This window comes from Heliangelus exortis, chromosome 1 (assembly GCF_036169615.1).
Source record: "Heliangelus exortis chromosome 1, bHelExo1.hap1, whole genome shotgun sequence".
NCBI lineage: Eukaryota > Metazoa > Chordata > Aves > Apodiformes > Trochilidae > Heliangelus > Heliangelus exortis.
In genome coordinates, this window is record NC_092422.1 from 19,698,144 (window position 1) to 19,724,096 (window position 25,953).

General features: G+C 38.5%; 1 protein-coding gene across 1 annotated transcript in view; it reads right to left on the minus strand.

Annotated features, from left to right (window-relative positions):
• The window catches only part of ATP8A2 (ATPase phospholipid transporting 8A2), a 320,485-nt gene that overhangs the window by 214,900 nt on the left and 79,632 nt on the right, over positions 1–25,953 (minus strand). The window contains exons 19-24 of the mRNA XM_071736211.1: positions 24,709–24,758; positions 23,317–23,386; positions 21,549–21,633; positions 20,168–20,307; positions 17,120–17,258; positions 10,409–10,473 (exon numbers count right to left, since the gene is read on the minus strand). Of these exons, the coding sequence (XP_071592312.1) occupies positions 10,409–10,473; positions 17,120–17,258; positions 20,168–20,307; positions 21,549–21,633; positions 23,317–23,386; positions 24,709–24,758 (549 nt within the window). The remainder of the gene's footprint in view (positions 1–10,408; positions 10,474–17,119; positions 17,259–20,167; positions 20,308–21,548; positions 21,634–23,316; positions 23,387–24,708; positions 24,759–25,953) is intronic.

Sequence of the window (25,953 nt, forward strand, 5' to 3'; positions counted from 1 at the left end):
TTGTATTGCAGAATTTGATACCCTTTCTTCCTACAAATAGATGTATCCTATTATTTCAGTGAATTCCATTTTTTAGATACAAGAACTTGAATTCAAAATAAATACATACCAAATTTTTCCTTTTTTCAAAACTAAGGAAAGCTTCCTTGTGAGGTGTTGGTTTTGCTTGACACAGAAAATGGATATTTTTATGTCCAACTTTCCCCTAAGTATTATCACTTCCAAATCTTTTGGATATTGTCGTTACTTGTATGACACTGGGCTGAAACACATTTTAGCCTTTAGTTGTCCCAGGGATCACACTTTTCATGGAGTGCCACAACAGATGGGAGTTGAACACTGAATACTACACCTATTAGCTGAAAAAGGAAGGAAATTCTTAAAATGAGGTTTGTTTGAACATTAATTTCTACTCTACAATCACTGCTCCATGAGCCAGCAGAGGCCCCAAAATAGAATATTCCACAGCTGAACAGTTTCTGCCTCAGAGACAAGGATTTACTTAACTCAGTATTATGGGAACTACAAAAATAAGACCACAGATACCTGTATCTCTCCACCTTCATCTTCTGAAGATGTGATGGAGATATATCCTAATTCTTACCCCGAAGCAGTAACAAACAGCACAAGTTAATCAATCCCATGGCATTAGGCTGGCCCCACACTAAGAAAGGAAGACTATTTATGCTCAAAAAAACAGACAAACTCGCATGAATGAGGACCTACCTCTCCTCCAATGAAAGCAGAGAATCAGAAATGTAAATAAGTATCTTAAAAGATGAGAGGAGAGTTTAATTCTCATCCTTCCTTACAAAAGGGACATCTGAATTGTTTCCATAGCTATGTAATATTACCCATGTCAATCAAAGGGTCAGTACCTGTAACTCATTTACCTACAGATCAGTCACAAAATTAGTCCTATTCCCCTAGAACACACATCATCATGCTTTAACATAAGCAAAAAGTAGATTTCATGGGTAACTTCTGATATAACAAAAACTGCTTTCACTTCATTCTGTATCTTGATATTTCTATGCTCTCCTGTGCTTATCAGAAGAGCATCAGTACACAGTAAAGAATCCCATCTTCAAAAACAGCTAATTCCTTCACTGTCCAGCTGAAGCCATTATTATATTGTTACTTACACAAGACAAAACAGATTTGGATAGCATTCAGGGATCATTTAGTGAGAGATAAAGCCTTCATATATGTGAAGATTGTTAACAGTTGCAAGAGAAAGTTCCCTGTCATCTTCCTATAACATTCGAAAAGTTTACAAATGAGACAGCAAATTTTGAGTGGAATTCAGGGAACAGACTCTTCCTTTCCACCTTTATTGTAATATAATCAATTCTGTCCTATAGAATGGACAAGGCATTAGTAAGATGAGACCTCAAGTGCTACAATACCTGCGAGCCTAAAGTTAAAATAATTTTCTGGGTCTTGTCAAGTGTTATCACTATTACATCTGAAAAAATGAAGGGAAAGCTAACTTAGAAAATAAAGTGGGTTTGTTTGTTTTGTCATAGCCCTCTCCAGGCCCCTCCAATTTTCAGCTATGTAAAGAAGAGTAATTTAGAAACCTGGTCTTCAGACCCCTAAAGGTCCTTGCATTCCTTCAGGTCCAAGCACCCCCACTTCATTAAAACCAGCTATCAGTGCCAGAAAACACTAACAGAAAACCCAGCACCACAGATAAGGGAAAACAGTCATTAATGAATGCTGAAAAGGGAAAGCCGGATGAAACAAAAATACCAGCCCAACTCATTCACCACTCACAGCTCATACCTATTAGTATTACTTCCTGAAAAAATGGTAATCTAATACTGAAGTTACACAGTCCTGTGTGTACATAAACCTACAGGTCCAGGTAACACCTATATTCTTTCATTTGTACTTCTACGCAGTAGGTTCATGTGAAAAGCTGCTTTGATTTGAAGAGCTGTATATTTTCCACATCCATACAACTAACTTGCTATGCAGATTATCAAATACCTGAAGTTATGAAAGATTCTATTTGTTCCTCAAAAACAAACAAGAAAAACAGTAAATCTCTTCAACCTAACATATATGAAAATTTATGTGATTACAGGACACTATTCCTTGTATAACTACTTATTAGCTTGACGTTTGGTTCTAGATTAGAAAAAACAAACACCTGAGTAATAAGAAGAATTCAGTACAATAAAAAAAACTTAACTTTTTTCCCTAGTTGTTTTAGCTTTCTTGGCAAATTCCTAGTACTAGACAGTAGGGCCAATTACAATGCCAGGCTGACTGGAAATTCTAGCAACTTACTAGCCACAAGACAGCAGGGGAGCATCCTAGATACCTCTCTGGAGGAGAGTTGGATGGCTGGCTAGAGCTGAGCTTGTCCACATTAATCTGTCTTCTAGAACACTAACTCTGCCTGAGAGGATTTGGTCAGATGATAGCAGGGGAGAAAAATATCCCAGTTTCCTCCTGTGCAACATACAAGATGAAATCTTCAAAGCATCTAGAAGGCATTAGCAGCACAGGAGTTGCTCTCATCTTGCCAGCAGTTATGTGTGCACCTAATTACCTTTAGCAGGACTGAAGTACACAATAACAACCTTTGGAGCTCCTATATTAATAGGTAACTTTGGATTTAGTCTGAAAAGCTGACAATTACTTTACCCTCTCTGTTGGGAGTAATCAGTATGACCACTGACAAGGCACAGACATCCTTTCTTCAAAACAGCAGGAACATCAAGATCTAAAAAGCAGCACTTTGAAAGTTTCTCAGGGCTTCACAGGCACTTTCTCCTGTAGTTGTGCTCAAGATTTTGAAATACAATGTTTGTGTAAAACAACTTACATAATGTATATGCTAAAGTAAGTCCTGTAGTGAGCCTTTTCTATGGAAACAATGCTACACAAATCTTTCTCCTAATAAATACAGTAGAGAAGACACTATCAGAACCATATTTTTGGCTTGAAGGCAGACACAATGATAGACAAGTTACTTTTTATGGCTTCTCCTCAGGTTTTCCCCCTTTCGACAGTCCAAGTTTTCCCAATGGTTACTATAAAGTTTTAAGCAGGTCTTGCTGGGTTGCTGCCTATTTCTAGCATATGAATAAGTCCAGTGACCAGGTCAGAGCTCTACTACTTAGAGAGATCCAGAACAGTTTAGATGCACATTTCCCAAATAATTCTAGATAACTAGATCTATTGTTACTTAAACAAAATAAATAACAGTGCCTATTAAATATCATCGTATATTTTTTAAGACTCTTTTCAGAAATATAGGAAGGAAATACGCCCCTAAGAATAAAGGTCATTAAAGTCATTGGGTAAGTTCAGCAATATTTTCATGCTTAAGAGATTTGCTGTATAGATTATAGAACCTGCATAGTAATGCTGCCCAATAGAACAACAAAAGGAAAATACGAACAAAATAACCAAGGTCTCCAAGTCATCATTCTCCATGGCTAGAACCCAGAGCCTAGAAAGCTTCCTTGCAGATAATAAGATTCAGTTTGGGTAGTTAATACACTGACTTATGTTAACAGATGGACTCTAAGGTCTTGAAGGCCTTTTCCAACCAAGATAATTCTACAATTCTCAGGCTGACAACAAATTACACTGCAAATTTTGTTTTTTAAGAATACTGTACAATACCATGGTAGCACAAAGAAGTTTATCCATGCTCACGTTTAATGGCTCATTCAAACAGTGAAGCATGCAAAGAATACAGCTGAGTGAGCAGGGAAGTAAGGGAGGACAGCTTCTATTTCTGTGCTTATACTTTTAGTCAGATTATCATACACCAACACTTACACCAGGTTATCATATACGAGGGTTCTTACACTAGACTATCAGTTTGTTGTTACTTACATACAACACAGGACTGTGACTGTCAGTTCAGGCATGAGTTCTCCAGGACACATTTCCCTATGCAGCTCCATTTTTTTTTCCAACATAATTACTTCACAGCAAGATACTATCCACAGGGTTGGAACTGGGTGCCTCCAATTTTACCCTTACATCACTGATCAGTATAACCCAGTGTGAAAACGAATTGATAAAGTTCCTGGCCCTCCTTTTTAAAGCACTGAATGGGGGAAACACACCCAACAATCCTCAGGTGTAACAGCCACTACTCATCTCAGCCTTTCCTGGGCCCTCTGGGTCACTCCATTTCCTTTCTTCACCTTTCACTGCTCTCACAACTCAACTTCTACGAGATGCCAATGAAAGAAATTTGTCCAGGCTAAGAGCTACACAACAGGACTTTATGGTGTTCCCAGTTTCATTAAATAAAAACTGAACTCAACAATTACACTCCAAGTAAATATCCTGCTCAAAATATTTTCACTTGAAAAGGCTTCATTAGGGAAAGGAAAGAAAAATCAAATAGGAGCATAGGTATGCATGTAGTTAAGTCTACAAGGGATAAAAACAGATTCTTATTTGCAGATTATTATGCCAAGTTCCTAGAAATCAGCTGAATCAGGCTAGGGATTAGTCTTTTCTATTCCCAGTAGTTCCCTGAAGAGAACGGAAACTATTGATTTTTCCCTCAAGTGCATGATTTAGAAAAAAAAAAGCAGCTCTCAAAAACAAGCCAAGACAGCTGTTCGATCACATCTCACGTGCTGCTGCATGCCAAGGAGCAGAAGTGGGGGGAAAAAAGTCACACAGGGATTGCACAAAGGGGAAAGTGTATCAATATTTGAAGGCTCCAAGCCCAGCCTGGATCTTGTAAAAATTCATTTTTTGCATTAATGGATTTCAGAGGTGGAATATATTAAACACAATGCTACCAAATTTCAGTATGAGAATCTTCTATTGATAGATTTTTGGCCAATTCAAACAGAAGTCATAATTTCTGTTACAGGTGCAACATAGAAAAATACCTATTGCTATGGAGTAACATTAACACAGCCCAGTTCTACATTGAAAATCATGATAAGGGTACTTGATAAAAATATAATTACATTAGTTTGAAAGCAAGACTGATGTAACATGAATCATCAGTTCAGAAACTCTCCAATTTTGTGCTCCAGTTCTGGAAAACCACATTATCTGAACTAAAGCATCACAGTTACTTTCAACACGAGCCACATCTTCATGATGTACCATGTAAACACCCATTTTCTTCACTTAAGAGACCAGCAACTATATTATCTGTGATATTTTTCTGCTCAACTGGTACATCACGGTTCTCCATTTCTGTCTTTTTCTTTCATGTTTTGAAAGCCTCCAGTAGTTTTCATGTTTACTGAGAAAATTCCAATATTTGTCTTAGTTTATAGCTGGATTCTACAGCCAAAGTCTTCAATACATTAAATTATTGGAAAACCTACTGATGAGGAAAACTAGCAGCAAAAATTATGAGGAATATAAAAAATAATGAGGAAAAATATAAACATACAAGAAATAATGAGGAAAATTAGCAGCAGAGGAAAATTAGAACATGCACCACATTTTCCACAAAGCTTTTTTTTTTCATGTACAAGTGTCTAACTAGAACTTGAACAAACTAAAAATTGATACTATATTATCTGCTGCTTTTACTAAAACCTATTTATTAGTAGTGGCCTGTTAATGACTCTATTAGTCCACATTAATCAACCACAGTTATCTTTCACAGGCTATTTCAATTATAAAATCTGCACTTAGCATTGAAATGCTCCAAGAATACTGATGCATGGTATGTCTGAAGGGAATTCTCATCTTTGCACAGGGGTGTTTTTAGCAACTATCACTTGCCAAACTCCAACAACAGCCATGACCCCTTACTTAGAACCTCTGCCAGAAAAATGTACAGCTGAGATTAAGTTTGTCATCTGCAGCTCTGACTTATTGAAAGCTACAGGACCAGAAAGGAGATGTTCTCAACTTCTTATAATTGCAAATTTTAGGTAATGTTATTTCAAAGATATAAAAGCTATAAAAAAGAAAAACATGAGAAATAGAGACACCAGTGTTTTCCATTATTTAGAACTGCTACAGTATTAGCTCACATTTTTGGCTCATGAAGGGGAAACTTGAAGGAACCAGCTAAAATTTGAAGGTGCAGAAGATATATTGATACATGCAGGTGGAAGCCTTCTATTGTTTCTTCTCACTCATTGTTCTCTCACCACTACATTATCATATGCACCAAGCACCACACAACATTAATTCACCAAGGTAAGTGTTTAACACTGAGTTGTGCAAAACATTTTCAGCTATCTGCAAGACAGAAGTGTATTATGATACTAGTGATAAATACAGCTGAGACCAAAGTCAAGGCATTCAAATCAACATGAACCATCAGCAACACTACAATTCCAATTCAATATATTAAAAATAAAGTTCTGTGCTCTGTATTTCACAGAACTGGTGCAACTACATAGGAATTTTTAAGTATGCCTGATAGAAAAGAAATATGAAATCAACTTTCTATGTTCACAGAAGTCAGGCAAAACGAGGGGGGGAGGGGTTTCATTCTTTGTCAATTCGTGTTGAAGCAGAGCTTCTTATTCTAGTCTGACCTCAGGGTGAGCTATGGATTATATTACTGATGGTGTCATCCTTGACCTCTCATGCTTTATGAGCATGACTGACTGTTCATGGAACAGATCCATCTTTACTAGCCACTGTTTTGTAGAGTCAGAAAGTCTCCCACCCACACACATTCTTTAAAGACAGAGATCTCAAGGATCTTAAAATGGGCTCCTACACACTCGCCAAAGTAGCTGTTGGCATTGAGAAAATAGGAGACTCCAGGAATATCTTCATGTTTTACATGTGACCAATGACCCCCTCGGCCATCATGGGGTCTGTCTGTCAATAACTTTGATTGGTGTTCCTAGTGGAGACTGTTGATTAGATAAATCTGCCAACACTTAAACATAGTAAGAGAACAGACTGTCAATAAAAAGTTTCTCCTTATCTTAATCCCTATTATGAAGACTGATACAACCTCAAGTCTTCCTTAGCAGTTCAATCTCTTTAGCTTGTAAGTTTATGACCCTGTCTGTTTTTTCTTTATCTCCACCCTTTCTCTCATTTGTACTACAGCCATCTAAGCAGGAGATGTGGCTGCTCATTCCAGTCCTCCCATGCCCCCCACCTCATAAAACTTCAGTCTGAAACTGGGCAACGGATTTAAGATTCAGCAAGTAAGTGGGTAGAAAGATGTCACCTTTTCCCTTTCATACCCTTCCTTTGATGGGGAAAGAAGCATTTAGCTCCTAACTTATTTAATGAATTTCTTTCCACACGGGTACTGCCTATCACATCAAGTGAAGTTTTTGGCACTGTACAGTATTTTCAAAGCTGGCATATTGGAAAAGTGAGAAGAGGTGCTTTGGTCAATGACATTTTCTCCCAGTTCAGTTCCCACATTAACTTACCTGTTCTTCATACCTCCTGCCTAAAGTTTGGATGGAATATACAGAACCATAAAGTACATATGCTAACTACAGAAAGAAATTAAATAAGCCTTCAGGTATTTAAAAATAGGAGATTCCCTCAACTGTTTCTTGGAGCACAGTAGCTCCTGTCTTTCAGAATTTTCTGTACCCTGTATTCCTTAATTCTTATTTCTTTCTTCTATTTCATTTTCTTTCTGGCAGCCATTTTTGCTTCTGTAGATCTGTACTAAGGTAAAAATGAGGACAGGTTTTACTTTGTTACAATCAGTTTTATATTTAGTGCACATACTGAGGCAGGGGTTGTCAACTTAAGCTGTCAAATAGGCAGGTGACCCTCTGAAAGGGTCTCAAAAGGGGGGAGTAAGGAGATTGTCAGCACACCTTCCCCAAAACCCACATACCCAGCCTTTCAACTGCAAGCAGACCAAGCTGAAGAGAGTCTCATGAGTTCTTGCTAGAGCAGAACTTTTAAAACATCACATAGGATCTACTGAATCAAAGCCAGGTGTCACAGGTCCCAGTTTTCCCATGTTTCAAGAGAAGCATTAGGGACTTGTCTAAAAAGCAGAAAGATTTAAACTTGAGAAATGTCAAGTGCATGGATAAAAGTTTGCTAACCACTCTTTCTTTCCTAAAACAATTAAATACATACCAAGTTCTAAAAATAAAATGTAGAAGCCTTTTTGGAACCTAAAAATCCTACAGTGTATGTAAGTGTATTCCTTTTTACAGCTACATGATATGTATTTCAGTGAGTCCATGTCAGTGTTATAAACAAGATCAGACTGCAGTCACACCCATTAACCAGAGTTGGTTCTATGCACAGGTGAGGGGCAACAGCTGTTCTTGCTGTTGATGATGGTAAGGGAGAAAAAAAAAAATATATCTAAGCACATTTTTATAACTTCTTTTTGCTTAAGAAGAGCCTTCTGCCCAGAAAAGGCAAGTTCATGTTTGCCTCAAGTCCTGGAATCATTCTACCTACAGTGCTGTTTGACATTTAAAGGAAAATCCCATAGTTTGGAGTGCTCACCATTAGCAAATATGCAGTAAGCCATTTCATGATTCTTCATGCCCTCTCATGGTTCTTTCTGCCAATTAACAGAAGGCACAATTCAAAAGCAAGTGCTGAAACTAGCAGGCTCTAAGTCAACACCTTTATATTAACTACAGAGGTGCCTAAAAATCTTACAGTGTCACTATATTCAAAACCAGAATTAACAAAAGGCAAGTTTAACGTAGCTTGCAGACTATCTTGTCTGATTTCCAGATGTTTCTAAGCACCAAGCAATGTTAGATCCATTTTCTTGCACTGATCTATCCTGAACTCCTGTCTCACCTTCAGTTTGCACTTGACTTGCTTTAGACATAGAAAACCTTTAGCATTTATGAACAGACATCCCAAAAGGCATGTTGTTTGTTTCTGGAAAATTTAGAGGAACTACTTTTAGTTCAGACTGAAACAAGAGCATTACTTCCAGGATCAAAAAACTTGAGAGCTTCAGAATGTGTAAAAAATTCTTGAAAATTACACCAGAGCACAACAATCTCTCTTCTTTTGGGTCAAGTTCTCAATACATTCAGGAAGAAAAAGAAAAAAACAAAACACACACACAAATTTTTCTTATTCCTATTCTCTAACCAACTGATTTTCCTGCAATGTAAATTATTTCCTCAGAAAAACAGCTGCACATTTTCTGCCTCCTTCAAGTCAAGAGATCCCGTGGCAGAAAGCTCAAAAGCACAGTATTTTGATGCCACAAAAAGGAAACAGTTCCCTTAAAGGGAGACCATGCACAAGTGGAAAAATGGGAGTTATCTGAGCGTATGAGTCCTCAGCAAGGCATTCAGATAGTTGCTTGAAATAATTTATAACTACATTAATTCCATGTTGAAGTATAGTGACTTGAAAAAAACTTAAAAGGAAGTAATCTCTGTAGAGTTACCTGAACAAGTTTCTAACTATGCAAAAACACAAACAACTTTTGCAAGAGTATATGGTTTTCATGGGCAGAGATTGAGAAAGCTCCCATCGGAGTGCATTATGTTGTACAACTAGCAATCCAGCCTCTGGAGACAGATCTTCTCCCTTTAGATTCACTGGGACCTCCAATGTTCTGGAGAGCCAGAACTCTAGTGCCTGAGATGCCACAACCACACACAAAAGGACTTGAGTCTCAGTTGAAAACCCCGTCAAGGTTACTGTAAACCAAATCACATAGATGCAACTGGAAAATAACCCTTACCAAGTAATTCCTTTGCCACAATAGTATTCCCCTTCTCCATCAAATGTTCAGATAACCAGTAACTCCTTTGATACAAAAGATAAAGAACTCCCAGCCAGTCAGCCAGGATAAACTGCCAACTTTAAACACAAGTATCAGCTGCTGACCACTTGAGAACTTCCCTCTGCCCTACAAATACCTCTAAAAAGCAACTAGAGGTTCAAGTTATTTCAGATGCTGATATTGATGCTGAAACAGGCAAACAGGAGAAATATCTTTTGGGAAGATTCATGTACAAGTGTGTGATTTGTCTAGTTAATTTCTGCACATACCTGAGAAGCATGGCAAACACTTGCAGGCAATTTCTAATTCCATTTTTAGGTCACAGGATGAAGCTGTACTTAGGCAAGCTCACAAATGCGATTTTTTCAGGCATAGGTTTGGTTACAATTGTTCTATGCAATGATGAAGATACCTTATTATGCTGAAATGAGTTTTAGCCTGGTTTTTCTTTTCTTTCTTCAGACACATTACTCCTAAATCCATACTTCTAAGACCTAACTGTATTCCTCACAGCATACTGCAGGTTTCACCAGCTCATCTCTTGAGACTTCAGTTCGATCTCTCCAGCTTGCGACCAGAGATTTCAAGAATACATTTTGCACAACCCAACCTTGTTTCAGCATGAATTTTTTATCCTGCTAACCCTAATGATGAGAGCAATAAAACTGAACTACTTCCCCTGTTAACACCACCTTCTGTCAAAAATTACACAAAATTTCGGTTACTTACATCTAGTGAATCTTCATTGACAAGGATGAGAGACATACTCTGTGAAATGAGTCTGCAGGAGTACCCTGGCAAGAGAAAAAAAACCCAAAGCTTTACTTTTTGCAAGAATACTTAAGGCTTAACCATGCCTTAAGATCAGCATCTATAGGTCAGGTTCCAGTTTATTTTTTAGCAGTTATTTCTATCAGGCAGGCTACATTGATGTATAAGACACACTCCAACTTGACAATTTTACTAGCAACAATGGCTGCATGTTGACTGCATTTCCAAATACATCACTGGAGATGTTTTAACCTAAGAAAGCACCATGTGAACTAGATGCAGTAAATACAGGCTACAGTCCTACAGCAAAAGTACATATTTCTACACCTGAGCTTCTTTTTTGCAATATACATGAAGGCTGAACAGCCTTCAACGCATTACAGGAACAGATCTGAACTCATATTTCTAGTTATTCCACGTGTCTGGAAGCACAAATAATTAATCTGTTGGTGCTACCCAGTTGCCTAAGCCCATGTTTGAGTTACATGAGCATTTTTTAAATTCAGAGCTTAGGTCCCGAGTTTCATCAAAAAAAAAAAAAAAAGTATATAATGACACACATCAAGCCCCACCAAGTCATCCAATAGGCACCAAGTAATTGCGCCAGATCATTCTTAATTGTAGGACTGAAGCATGAAAGAACACAAGCAAGTTGCCATTGTCTGAAGCAGTACTTGGAAGGAAGTTCCATACATTTGCCAGGACACCAAAATTCAAAGGAAAAATTCAAGACAGAAAAAAGGCCTCTGATTTTTGTAATAGTGAAAAAGCCAGTGACTGGAGTACCACTCAACACCACTGAAGTAGCAGCTCCTCTATCACACAGTTGTCACTGACATGAGACAGTCATATACAGGATACATGCACTTGGCATTTACAGAATGAAGTCTAATTCCACTTGATTAGTGGCAAGAGACAAATGCAAACATGCATCAGACTGATGCCAACACATAATCCTAAGAGCTCACCTAAGTTCTCATGGGATTGGCATAGCCATGTAGCTTGATAAAACAGCAGAGGATTAACTTGTTTGAAGCTGAAGCTTTTTAGTGATGAACTAAGTAATACTGGAAAAGGAATTACAATAGTATTCTTTCATATTTCTACTGTGCTTTTGTATAGAAATTAATCTCAACAGGTTTAAGAAATTGCTGCCACAAAATGAGATTCAAGGAAGTCTTTCACTTTTCTTAAATGGAGACTGGAATAACATCCCAGTGACTGATGAACCACTTGCAAGGCTGAAAGGTTGAAAAGCAGCACAGCAAAGTCAATATAAAAAGATTTAGCATCTTTTGTCCTATCTTACAACAGCAAGAGAACAACAGAGGAATGAGCTCATTTTCTGTGGGATTCCTGGCTCCTTAGGAAGGCCATAGTGGCTCATCAATTGCAATGCAAATTATTTCCTCAGGCTACAGAATTTTTATAATTGGTCTAGTTTGAGAGGTATAATCCAGGCCTACCATGCCTGCATGAATGACTTCTGTCATGAAAGCAAATCCCTCATCTTCCTTTGTGGAAATGCCTTTATCACACAGTCAGGTACTTTCAGGCAGCAGTTTTGATTACCTGCAAAAGTTCTTCTGTTTTCACAGCTATGTGGAATATAAATATCAGGTACAAATTCACTGATACATCTTCATCTTATTTATCATAAGATAATTTGGGTTGGAACATCCCTCCAAAGATTGTCTAGTCCAACCTCCCTGCCATAAGCAGGAAAGCTTTAGAGAACAATGAGACTGAACTTGCACACAAGTCATTTACACAAGCTTTAATAAAAGGATGAAATACATTCTTACAAAGTGCAGCCTCCAACATAAAAGCTTTGCAGATAACCTCTGATACTGCCTGTGAACAAGTCTTAGGTAGTACTAGTACAGAACTCAGGAATTAAGCTTCAACAGGTGTAGGCAAAACACCAGCTAAAGAAAAAGTCAGTTTGCCATTTTTTAAAAGTTAGTCCCAGGCTGATTTTTACTGAGGAAAAAGATTTTTACAAACGTAGCACCCTCCTCCATGCCAGGGTTATTCTTCCCCCAGGGAACAGCAAAAGCCTTGTGCAGTAGGCTGTTACAAATTCAGTAGAACTAATTCACATGGATTTTCTTGGAGCATTTGATTGGAACAGCAGCTGCAATAGCAAGCTACAATTTCTAAACCACTGCTTACTGTTTCATTTCACCTCTTTCAAAAATGAGCAAGATGCCACTTGACAAGTGGAGCTGGGAAAAGAAAAACTGAAACAAAAAAAAGTTGCTCTACTGTGCATCTTGGAAGTCATGAAGTCAGAAGAACTAATCCTGCAACTGAGGTCATTTTGTGTCTTTTCATCACATTAAAGAAGATCAAGATTGGCATAGGAGGATATAAGTCAAGCCTAACAGCAGTTTATAGGAAACCTATACAATATGTACAATTTCAGGACTATGACATGTTAATTCAGCACTATTATAAAGCTGAGCAACATGCAACTGTAAGAGCACAAGTGACACAGTTAGTTGTATTTTAAAGTTTTATAATAGTTACTATTGGCAGTACTAGCATGGCAAGCAAAAGTATTCTAGGATCAAGGCATATTTTTGTCAGTGCTTCTGAGCAGAATGACATCAACTGCTGGTTCAAAGCCAGGTATAAAATGTCAATCCACACCTGTAAGTTGATATCTAGCTCTAATTTAAAAGTCTGACTAAAAGTCCATGAAGCAGATGAATCGGGTACTTCTGGGACTTATTTCCCTTCAAGTGCCCTGGGAGAAAGATTGCTTGAACCAGAGTTCAAGATCATAGCCCACAGGCACATTCACACTGCAAGCATACAGAATGCAGCATCTGAGGTAAGAATGATTATCCTCTGCATTTAGAGAGGGCACATATCCCCTGCTCAAAACTTTACACATGGCTTTGTGTAAGGCAAGCATTTACACAGGCAAGCATCCTGGCACTGTGTCCAGTTCTGGAGCCCCCAACACAAGAAGGACAAGAAACTGCTGGAGCAGTTGGTGGTAAAGTCCAGAAGAGGGCCACAAAGATGAGCAGAGGGCTGGAGCATGTCCCTTGTGAAGACAGAGAGGTGGGGTTGTCCTGCCTGGAGAAAGAGAAGGCTCTGGGAGGTCTTGCAGAGCATCCTTCCACTATCTGAGGGGGGGAGGGGGGCTACAGGAAAGCTGGAGAGGGACATTCTGTAAGTACATGTAGCAACAGGATGAGGGGTAACAGTTTTAAAAGGGTAGGAAAAGGGTAGATTTTTGAGATATTAAGAAGAAATTATTTATTGGGAGGGTGGGGGTGGCTAGACAATGGAATGGGTTGCACAGGGAGGCTGTGAAAGTGCTCAAGTCCAGGTTGGACGGGGCTTGGAGCAATGTGGTCTATAGGGAGGTGTCTCTGCCCATGGCGGGGGGGTTGGAACTAATGATCTAACAATTGCAGTTCAGACTGGGATACACTTGGCTAGAGGGCAACCTTGTGGAGAGGGACCTGAGGAGTCTTGGTGGACAACAGGCTCAACATGAACAAGTAGTGTGCAGCAGCTGCAAAGAAAGCCAACAGGATGTTGGGTTGCATCAAGGACATCACCAGCAGAGACAAAGAAGTCACCATCCCACTCTACTCAGTGCTTGTCAGACTGGAGTACTGTGTCCAGTTTTGGGCCCTGCTGCACAAAAAGGATGCAGACAGGCTGGAGAGGGTCCAGAGAAGAGCAACAAGAATGATTAGAGGAAAGCAACAGAAAATTGGGTCTGTTCAGCCCTGAGAAAAAAAGGCTTGGGGGACTTAGCGCAATGTTCCAGTACTCAAAAGGGTGGCTACAAAGATGCAGACTCCCTGCTGACAAGGAGTCACATGGACAAGACAAAGGGCAATGGGCACAAGTTGCTCCTGGGGAGATTCATATTGAACACAAGAGGAAAATTTTTCACTCTGAAGACAGCCAGACACTGGAGTGGTCTCCCAGGGGAACTGGTGGATTCCCCCACTTAAGAAAGTTTTAAGTCAAAGTTCAATGGACTGCTGAGAGATATATTAACAATAATATTAGATGGGTTGGACCAGATTATTCTTGACATGTTTTCCAACCTGGCATTCTATGATTCTGTGACCTTTAAAGTCATAGAATCCCCACCCAACCCATTCTGTGACTGTAAAGCAGTGCTCACGGATGGGAATCCATACTGTAGGTAAGGACACTGAGCTTAACTGCAGGGATTAATTCCTTGTTCAAGGGACAGATGCAATTCAGTAAACACTACATTCCCATTCCTACAAAAACATTTGTTACTAAGGAAGATATTAACTGGAAATACATCGGTTCTGATTGTTTGGGAGCTTGCTGAGCACCAAGATGGTGGTAAAAAGAAATCTACCATGGGGTTTTTTGCCTCACTGAAAGGCTTATATGATCCATAGTCTGCAGACTGTTTTACAAAATGGATGAAGGGCACTGTGTCAAGCTTTCTAGAGATGCTTCCAGACACTAAGGACAATTTCAGATGGTAAAAGCTGAAGAACATGTCATGTTCAAAGAAGTTTCTCAGTCTGGAACTCCCCTTTTCCATAGGCAGAGAGTTCAAATGATTTATCAGTATTAAAGCTTATCAAGAACACCCTCCTCACTTGCAGGACTAGTGGCTGGCATATGGCTGAGTTGCAGGCATGCAACCACCCCACAGCAAAGTCAGTCATTACTCTTCAGAAAAGTCAAGAACACAATTGAGAGACACAAATTTAAGGCCAAACAATCAAGAAAGCTGGGAAAACTAAAGTACTCCAACTCCTTGGGGCAACTTCCAAGAGCTCAAACATCCCTCAATACATATTCATACAGCAAGAGTCCATAACCATGACCTCCATATACAATAAGACAGTGAAAATACTTTCTACTCCCCAGATAGCATGTTTACACCTGAGACAAAGCATACATGTGGACCAAGCTTTGTATTTATTGTTTATTAGTTTTAATGGGTTACATATAAAAGCTAGAAGGGTGCCATACATTTGCATTTTCAAGCAAACGTGAACATGAAGCTAATTAGGTTCCAGAGTTTTACTACCAAATTGTGGACTTGAAGTGATAATTAAGAAATTGTAAGTGAGACATTTCTTCTTTTTAATCTACTACCGTACTAAAAAAAAAAATTAAAAAAAAAATCCACAAACCACAGTTGTAGAGGCAAGCTGGAAGTTAGTCTCCTTCACAGTTTTCAGCTAAGAAATTGCTGTAAAGCTCATGTACTTATATTCAAGGCTAGCTGCTGGCAGTTAATATTTCATCTTATTTTAAGTATTAATGCCAAAATCTCACTACTTTTCCATCTGTCAAAAGATGATGGCTCCCTCCTCTCAAGCTGACTACTGCTTTTAAAGAAAGCAAAATCTACAGACAGCAATTCACATCATGTTACCAGCATTTATATAAATTGTCTACTTAACCATCCACCTTATTTCTGCTAAAACTCTTACCAGTTCAGCAAGTTATTTCATTTGTTGGTACCAAACTTTGATATACAAAGATATATGAAAGTTGATAGAGTTTTGTATGCAAACAAAAATTTTATTCAGTCAACCAGACTACATTTTGAAATTCTACTAAACCAACCAAAGCAGAAAAAAAACAAGGAAAAAAAAAATCCCCAGCAAATGACTGAAGTTCTGCTAAACATAATGGAAGTTATACAGCATCATAGTCCTGCTAGCAGGAACCCGAAATACAACCACACCCACCTATATATAAAAGGCTTCATTACTCACATTTAGTCAGAAAATCATGACCCTTTACAATAGGGTTTGCTATATGAAATGTATTTGATAAAAAGAGGCATGACCTAAAAGGAAACAATGTTTAGGGCCTGCATGTAATAACAAACCTAAATTGACAGCACTAAAAACTCTCCAGTTTTGTGTCATGAAAACAGGTAGTCAGATAAATAACTACATCCTAAGTAGGTTCCCATTCTGTTACACCAGCACCCAAGAATACTTTCATTTGTACGTTTTGTTCACATCACTGCAAGTTTTTTTTTTTGCATTACATACACCATAGTTTTAAATTAAGATGTATCAAGAAATTTAGATCTATCGACAAATTTGAGAAAAATCTATCCATATTGCACCTTAATAAAACAACCTATACTAAACTATCCATACACTCAACAGCAGCAGTTCACTTCTGCAAACAGCAGAACCCTGTTATTCAAGCATCCACCTACTTTCACTGATATGGTTTGCAAGAAATTGAGCTATATGCTTTGTACTATCACAGGTCTCATCATCTCAAGCTCCACTGAAGTCCAGAAAAGGCAGTCAGTACCAAAAAATCTGTAGAAGAGTTTAATAAAATACACAGCATAACTAAAATAGCACAGACCAGTTGAACCCTCCAGTTTCCATCACAAAGCAGAGTTACCTATATTCACAGCATACAAGAATTGTCCTTAACCACGAGCAGAAGTGTCCCCCTTTGCCTTAAAAAAAGGCAGAATGCAGCCTGACACTCAGAGCAAAGACTGCTTCCCAACTTTTCCTTCTCCAAAGTGAAAGTTACCACATGCTTGTCTGTTACCAAGGAACCACTCTATAGGTCTGATTTTCTTAACCCCACAAAGCAAATCTGATTTGTATCCTGCCAAGTATCAGACAAATCCACAGTAACCAGAACAATGCATACCTATATTGAGAGCTGTTTCCTGTTTGTCCCCTGTCAGAATCCAGATCTTAATTTCTGCCTTCATTAGTGTGGCTATTGTTTCCGGAACACCCGCTTGCAGGCGGTCTTCAATGGCTGTAGCTCCAAGAAGCAGTAAATCCTGGAAAACAGAATTTGAAGGATTGCTGTATTAAGATAAACCTCCACTTGGAACACAGTCAAAAAGGACTTCATAGACAGTATGTTGTGCCTCATTGCTAATACAGCATTTTGACAAGCAATATATACTACAGTAGGTTTCTGGTGTGGCTATTCTACTTCCTCTGCATGCAGTTTCAAGAGGTATAGAATAGAACCAAGTGTTTCTGATCAGAAATATGGCAGTGTTTCAAAAGCAATTAATGGAAGTTACAGAACTCTAAAGCCAGCCTACGGATGAACATAGTGAATGAATAGTGAACTATTCTAGAGTATTCACTAATCACCGTAGCAACGTGATGAGTGGTCACAGTTTATACATTTCTTAAGCTCACAAGTCACCTGGCATCACATAATTTAAACTAGTTTCCCTCCCATAAAATGTCCATATAGACTGGATACAATCACTCAAAATAAAAATTATTGCAGCTATTTATGGATATAATCACTATATTTATGTAATACAAGTGGTATGACCATTAATCAATCCAAGCATCTCTAGTCTACATACAGATGTCTGCCAGAAAAACATGTCTCAGAACAAATTTAATACTTCAGAGTTAGCCATGTTCTTATACAATTCTAAAGCAATTACTTCAAAAGATTTGGCCATGGTACAAAAAAAAGTCAGGCAGACAAAAATACCTAAGAAATAAACCTTATCAAAAGGCAAAATCTTCTCAGTGTATTTTTACTTTAGAAGGACTTTAATGATTGTTTAGACTTGCAAAAGTGTTCAATTTAAGAGAAACTGATACAAATTCACTTTAGTTATACTATACAATTTCAGGAATTGCTCAGAAAGAACAACAGCTTGTAGTCTTTGTACAAACAATAATAATTCAAAACAAGTATAAACAGACGGGGTGAACAGAAGTAGTTAGGAAAGCTGGGTTGTTGAGCGTGAAGACGGTAAGGGTTCAAAGGAACACTGGGGCCTTTCTGTAAGGGGCTTATACAAAAGATACAGAAACACTGTTTATCAAGATGAAGAAAGGCCTGTGGTGACAAAGAGAAATGATTTTAAACTTAAAGAAAGTAAATTTAGATTGGACATGAAGGAGTTTTTGACATTGAGGGTGTCAAGACACTGGAACAGGTGGCCCAGAGAAGCTGTGGATGCCTCATGACTGAAGAGTTCAAGACAAGGCTGGATGGAGCTTCTAGCAGCCCTGTCTAGAAATGTCCCTACCCGTGGCCTTTAGAGGTCCTTTCAAACCCAAACCATTTTATGATTATACAAAGAGGGCATCAGAGCAGCTTCTGTTTGTATGCATCCATGCATGCATGAAGAACAGAAGTGGAAGTCGTTACCCAGGCAGGTGTGTAGGCTGAGCATTAATTCCACATCATGACAAGGCTGAAGTTGTTGCGAGTTATTTAGCTGGTGAAAGGTAGCAGAATCCACTCAAACTATTTGTTTTAGTATCCTATAGCCTCCTGATGAAATATTAGCTAAAAACATTGGAAGGCTACAAATGCAATACAAATGTTCAACTGCAGTTTGTCTTCTATTGACAAAAACAGTTGTTAAGTGGTTAAAATGACAGCAGTGGCTGAGCTACACAAATATGGGAGCTATTGCAGCCCAGAGAATTTAACCTGGGAAATAACATTAAAAGTTAATTTAAGTTTCAAGTGCAATTCCCTGATCCTTGGTACAACCACCAAGCAAACATGAGAGGAATAGTCCATATTTCCTACCAATATGGCTCTAAATAAAAAAAATTCCAGTTCTACACCGCACTCATGGGTCCCCTTTTTTCAAAATATTAAAATAGTGAAAAGAGGCACAAAGTAGGTGGTCAGAAACTATCAAAGGTTTGGGAACACACTTGAAGTACAAAAAAATGAAGTAATGTTCATTTTTCATCTCGGTGAAAACAGAAGAGTATGAAAGCACAGTGTAGGAAGCAGAAAGTTGAAAGGAGCTAGGAGCTATGCAAACCTACAGAATCAAGGATTAGAAAACCACACTGCTGCTGACCAACCAACACAAAAGATGACTTTAGGGATTAGTTTGAAAAGAGAGACCAAAACTTCAGTTAGAGTTTGTAGAGAAGCTATTACCCTATGAGCTCCCAAGTCTCAATCTCCTTCTGTCTTCTGCCCCAACTAACTTAAATAACCAACAATACAACAAAACTTAATCTACATTGGTAATATTTTAAACACTAAATTGAAGTTCAAAGGGGGTTCTGAAGAAACTACAAAATAAAATTATAGGAAAATCACTGGAGCAAGGGGAAAGAACATGAACAAGTGTAGGTGAGAAGCATGACTACCAGAATTTCAGAAGGCTGTAGGATTAACAGGTACCAAAGAAACACTGGCCCCTAGTGTTGACATTTTAATATTTCATTCAGTGTGGGATCAAAGTTTCAAACTTGTTCTCTAATATCTACTTTCATCTTCCAGAACTGCGAATTCCACAATTTGCATGGAAAGAAGAGTTTCATCTTTTTTCAGTCCATGCAACTATACATCTTTGTGAGCTCTTCATCGTCTGCAGTGCCTACCAGCAGCCTTCAGAAAATCAGAACTGTGACTGCTGTATTAAAAGCAACAAATTTCTCTTCATATACTAGCACATGCAAACTTGATGCAACACAATTTTATACATTATCTTTACACCAACCTTACACAAGACATAAAAATAAAAATAATATAAATAGCAATGACCTTTTACAAATAAATTAGTCTCAGATTTATGAACTAAAACTTGAGAGGTCCATGCACAGAACAGGCTGCCATCTAGGAATACCTTTTCAGTTTCTCACAGATGAAATAAACAGTCTGGTTTGCTGTATAAAGCCTAAGGACACATGTAAAGGAATCTGCACTTCCTAATCAAAAAAGCACACATCTTACCTTTTCAATAATCTCATAGCATTCCTCCAGCTTCTGAGTTCTGTCTTTCAAAACTGTACTGGTTTCATTGTAGACATTCAACCACTCTCTGTAAGAATTTTCTGACAGGTCTGCATAAGCAATGCACAAAGTCCTCAGACCTATAGAAGAGAAGACAACCATTACACACAGTAAAATTACACTGACAATCAGCAAATGATTAACACCCTAATGAATGCTAAATTCTAACCCTCTCACAGGAGCCAACAGGAACTTTAAAAGCACACAAACTCTGGATTCCAGAAACCCCCCACACACATTTCAAGGCATTTGGCTTTTCACAAATACAAGAGTCTGGCTCATTTAGGTTGCTAACGTCAGTGCAAATCAAGACAGCCTAATAGCTTCTACAGGATTTGCAGTACTGCAATCTAGCTGCACCAGATCAACAAAAGGGTCACCTTTAATATTTTTCATTCAAATATGAAATCAAGCTTGGCTTTCATGTAGTTTTAAAAAGATCAAATTAAACAAAAAACTGGCTACATACTGCAATTGGAAGTACTACTTAGTCAAACATATTGCACAACCCACGCTTCCTTTTAGAAGGGCTGTTTTCTCCTTCAGTGTGTGCACATAGCTCAGATTAATAATGGGAGTTACACATGCACAAAAGAGAATAGGGCCCATAAAGTATGAAAACCATTTTATTAGACCACTGACAAAAATTAACATACAGAAGTAATGCTTTTTTTTTTTTTTTTTCTGGCATGAGTCCTGTGCCATAAAACACAGAAGTTCAGTTACTGAGAATGTGGGAGTCAGCAAAAAAAAATTTTAAAAGCTCAATTAAATTTTCAGATTTAGGACAAAAACCACTGGTTCATGGTTTTACTGTAGTGCAAATATTATCTGCTACTATGGAAGAGGGAAAAAAGCCAAATCCTTCCCTGTGAAAGGAGATGTTGCATCAAAGATCTTACAGACCATTCCAAATCATCTTTGACAGCTCAGTCTTCCAGGTTTCTCAGCACATTCAGGCCATCATTCTGCTTCATAAAGCCAAGGATTTTGTCATGTGACTACACCAGCAAAACTACCTCTGACTCCCATGTAATGGAGGTGTTTGGAGTGATGGAACTTGGGCCCTATCCCTTCAAGGCTGCCACACAGAACTTCATCTCCTTCTTAATCTGTTGTGCTCTACTGAAAGCACACAGTAGCAGGGCATGAACTGCCTTAGGCTTAAAGTTATGCTAGAGTTGCTTATTTCCTGATTACATACCACTTCCTCAGTTATCTTCATAATGATCTTATTTAGCACTGCAAAAGCTTAAAAAATGCAGAATATGCTGCAAGTCATTTAATAAACTGAATTCTCATGACATACTGTTTCTCTTACCTTCTGTTGCGAAGTATTCAAGATGGCACAGTGTTTGCTCCATATATTGGGAATCTTTTGAAAGCCTCTCAAAAATTACATTATCCTATTAAAACCAAATTCATTATGACAGTGTAAGTCTACATATGAAATTCCCATCTGTTTATTCACATGCTCAAGTAAAGTATCCTGAGTGGATCTGCTAATATCAGAACCCACAACTGTATTTACAAGTAATGCACTGGGATTTTAGAGATTCTGGTTTCCAAAAATCTGGATTCTGTCAAGTGGCAGAGACAGGACACCCACTTCAAATAACGGGGAAACACTCTCTAGTCTACTCTTTTTTCCATGAAGGGGACTCCATTATAGCATTGTACAGACCACTTCTGAATTACTAAGCTGATAAACTGATTTTCAGATATACTATGTGTCTAGTCTTATTCAGTATACAATCTTCTTGCAATCCTTTCTAGAAATTACTCCTATTGATGTAAAAAAAAAAAAAAAAAAAAAAAAAAGCAGAAACACTGAACAGGTTCTACCAACAAAATCTTCTCAGAAATAACCTTCCTCCTGCAGCATCTTTCTTCATCCCAAAATCAAAGGGCAATTGAAAAGGCACAAATAAAAATCAAAATGCAGCACCATCACCTATGTATCTGGAGTCTCTGGATTTTATTCTGCAACTACAATTTGCTACATACATGTAAATAACACAAACCCTCTTTCTGCAAACATGTAGTCTTAAGCTAAATAAACTGGTCTATACCTATCACTGATTAGAGATAGGCATACAAAGTTACTATTGGAACATGGAAGAGTTCAGGTCAAATAGGCAATTAACTTAAATGAGTGGTGGGTGCAGCACAACATACAACGCTAAATTACACTGATTACTACAATCCTTTTGCTCTTCTAAATATCCAAGTCTGCTCACACAGAAAACGGCATGAATTTTTTTACTACAAACTCTCCTGTTACCCATCCCTTCCAGCACTGCACTTCTAGAAACTGTGAACAGAAGTAGAGCATGAGCAGTGACTGACCACAAACAGTTGCAGATCTGGGTGGTCCTGCTAGACATACAACTTGGAAGTACTGCACAATGACAGTGGGTTTAATTCAATCCTGCCAAACCAGCGTAAAGCTAACACATCTTTACCAAATCAGGTGAATTAAACTGAAGAAACAGAGCAGTGCACCCAGACTTCTTTGTCAGGATAAATTCAAGTAAACCACATCCTTACATAAGTCAGGATATAGTTTTCCCTGTTGCAAAAAGCCACCTCCATTTTCCATTGAAATTAGAACCACTTGCTGGCTGTGGCCAAAGCTAGTTTTTGCAGCCTTTATACTTTAAGTTATTGCTCTTGTCAATGAAAACTGAAACACAATGTGGTGTAAGTCATGATGACAAATGGCAGCACATACAGATATGCAGAGCCAGATCAAGAGCCAACCACTTGAAAACAGATTTTAGTACTACAGATTGAGACACCAGCATTAAGCCTAGCTCCTGAACTGCTGCTGCACAGCTGGATGAAATCCTGCTTTTGTATAAGTAAAGGTTACAGGTCCCATTTGTTTCAGGATTTCATCTGGATAGTAGAAAGTCTAGCAAACTTCATGTCTGCAGAGTCAGAGAAGAATGACAGATCTCTCTCACCACTTGGCCCCAAACAGAAAGCCAACAGGTATTATGTATGAGGCACAAAATGCCAGCCTCAGCCACAGCTGTTTAAACAATAGTTGGTAGTGTTCTTTATTAGATAGCATAATTACTTACAGCCCCTTTGCAGTAGAGACGCAGCTGTCCTGCTGGAGTTCGAACAATCACGGACATTCTCTTCCTGCTGCTATTGGAAGAAAAATACTCTTCATCAATATAATTAAATGATAGCAAGAAAGTCCTGTGAATTTTTCAGATGTGTTTAGTGCATCCATGAGTAGGCAAGATACTACAGTAATAACTTACAATCCCACAATCCCTGACAAAGAGAAGAAATACTAAATAGTCCATTTCCAGCTTCAGCCCTATGGCTCCCACTGGAAAGCACTAGACCAAAACACAGACTTGCAACCAAACATGAACAAGAATTTGAACAAGATGGTACAGAAAGCCACTCAAAAGAAGAGGAGTCACAGTTATTCTCAGCTTTACCTTATTCCTCAAGCAAAATTGTCCTGGGATGTTGTTCTGCAGCAAGCTAATGTTACTGGGGAACTTCATGCTTTTTGCCATCTGATTACTGGCACTCCCTTGCTGGTCAAGTGGGAAGTTCCTACACCCAGGAGAGAGCTAAGCCAGCTTGTTTGCTGCTGCATACAGACCATTCCTGTCTACAGACACTGGGATACTGGTCAACTTGTCAGAAACCCTAAAAAACTCCAATACCTGTTTAGATATTCCCACAAGTAGCCTAAGTAGCTATAATCTGAATGAAAGGAGGAAAGCTGTCAAGAGTAATCTTCAAAGAAAGCATGGACATGGGAAAAACTGTCTACCTATATTTTCCCTGAATTCAGTTTTACAGAATGTTTTAGAGCAGAATCAACCAACCTGAAGAGGGCAGAGAATAAGACTCCAAGGGCTGAAGCCACCATAAGACCAATAAAGTCTGCAGGAAAGCCCAATGACTAATACTATCCAAATTCACAAAACATTATGAACTGAAAAAGCATCTTCTATAATCTCCAGTGACTTAAGGGCCCAATTCATTACACAAAGTTTCTTGCTACCCAAGCAATGCCTATCCTAACAATTGAGCTTTGCTTGCAAGGCTTAACTTTTTTACAGCTGGGGCAGTTCTACAGGAAGGGTACCCAGAACTCTCCAGTTATAGATTTCACCTACTCAAAACCAATTTACAGAAGCACTACAGAAGAGAAATCTCAATCCCAATGCATGTTCTTGAAGCAGACAAGTGACATATCTGAAAAATCAATAGACTTCCAGGGCACGAATTTCTCAATAAGCCAACAGAGATGGAATAGCTGAGAATGCTTCATGGTCACATGCCAACAGCTTTTAAGAAGCTCTGTATTTGCCCTATATCAGCAACAAGGAGATAGAAAGGCATCTTTTCTTCTGCATCAGATGAATTTTTAGTATCAGTAATATATTTACAAAAATGGTTTTCTGGTTATTCTGTGTTTATGGTTTTACAGGGAAACTTACCTGGAAAACTCCAGCACGTTAAGAATTTCAAACGTTTTTTCTTTTCCCAGCTACAAAAGAAAGCACATTCTATTATAAGTATCATTTCCAATGTATGCGTGAACATGCTGGCTGGTTTAAACACCTTCGTTTACACATCCCAGTGTAAATAACGTGGTAATAGCTCCCTCTCCTGGTAAAAGTGATAGAGCCCTTTTTATGAAGTCACTTAATTGAACATTTAATATTACAGCATGCTCCGTTTGTTATTTTTACACCATTTCAAGGAACTAATATATTACTCTAACAGGATAAGTGTGCATTGAAAGTCTTAAGTTGTGCCAGGGGAGACTTAGGTTAGATATTAGAAAGAATTTCTTTACGGAGAGGGTGATCAGGCAATGGAACGGACTGCCCGGTGAGGGGGTAGATTCTCCGTCCCTGGAGATATTTAAAAAGGGACTGGATGTGGCACTCAGTGCCATGGTCTGGCAACCGCACCGGTGGGTCAAGGGTTGGACTTGATGATCTCTGAGGTCCCTTCCAACCCGGCTAATTCTATGATTCTATGAAAGTTAAGCTGTGTATTTAGGTTTTAACAGCTGTCAACTAAGAGACATGTTACAGACTGAGGATTATTTTAAGTTAAAATTAACAACCATCCAGACTTGGTATAGCAGTAACCATTGCTGGAGTAACCTTAGTATGTCTTTTACTTGACTTCACAAGCATATTTGGTTATTTTTTTGTGGGGAAAAAAAAAAAAAGGCTGAGGAGTAATTCCTGTTATCACTAGCAAGTGCAGTTAGCTGGGGTTGAACATGAGCAACCTGAGGAGGGAAGAAGGCTTAGAGACACCTTGTCTTTATCATTCCTGTTGTATAACAGAGTAGGAGCAGTGTGAGTTACTCTCAGAACTCCAGTAGTATTTGTACCATGCACAAAACCTAATCACACTACAGTGTAACACACTCTACAAGGCACATACCAATTCAGCATTATTCCCAAGACCAAAAGCCATTCCCTGCCCATGTTACATGTACTGTCACAGGCACAGGCCATGAGAGACAGCAGCCTCTGAGAGCAACAGTTTTTATTGCTGGCCATGAAGTGACCATGCTCCCAGCTTGGCACCTACAAGTACAAAACCAGCTCAGATGGACCTGGGTATTTCTGCAGAGGAAACACTAGGTATTTCTAGATACTACTCATCTTAAGCTCTTCCCTTTAAACTAAACAGACATTTTCTAACTTGTTGTAAAAAGT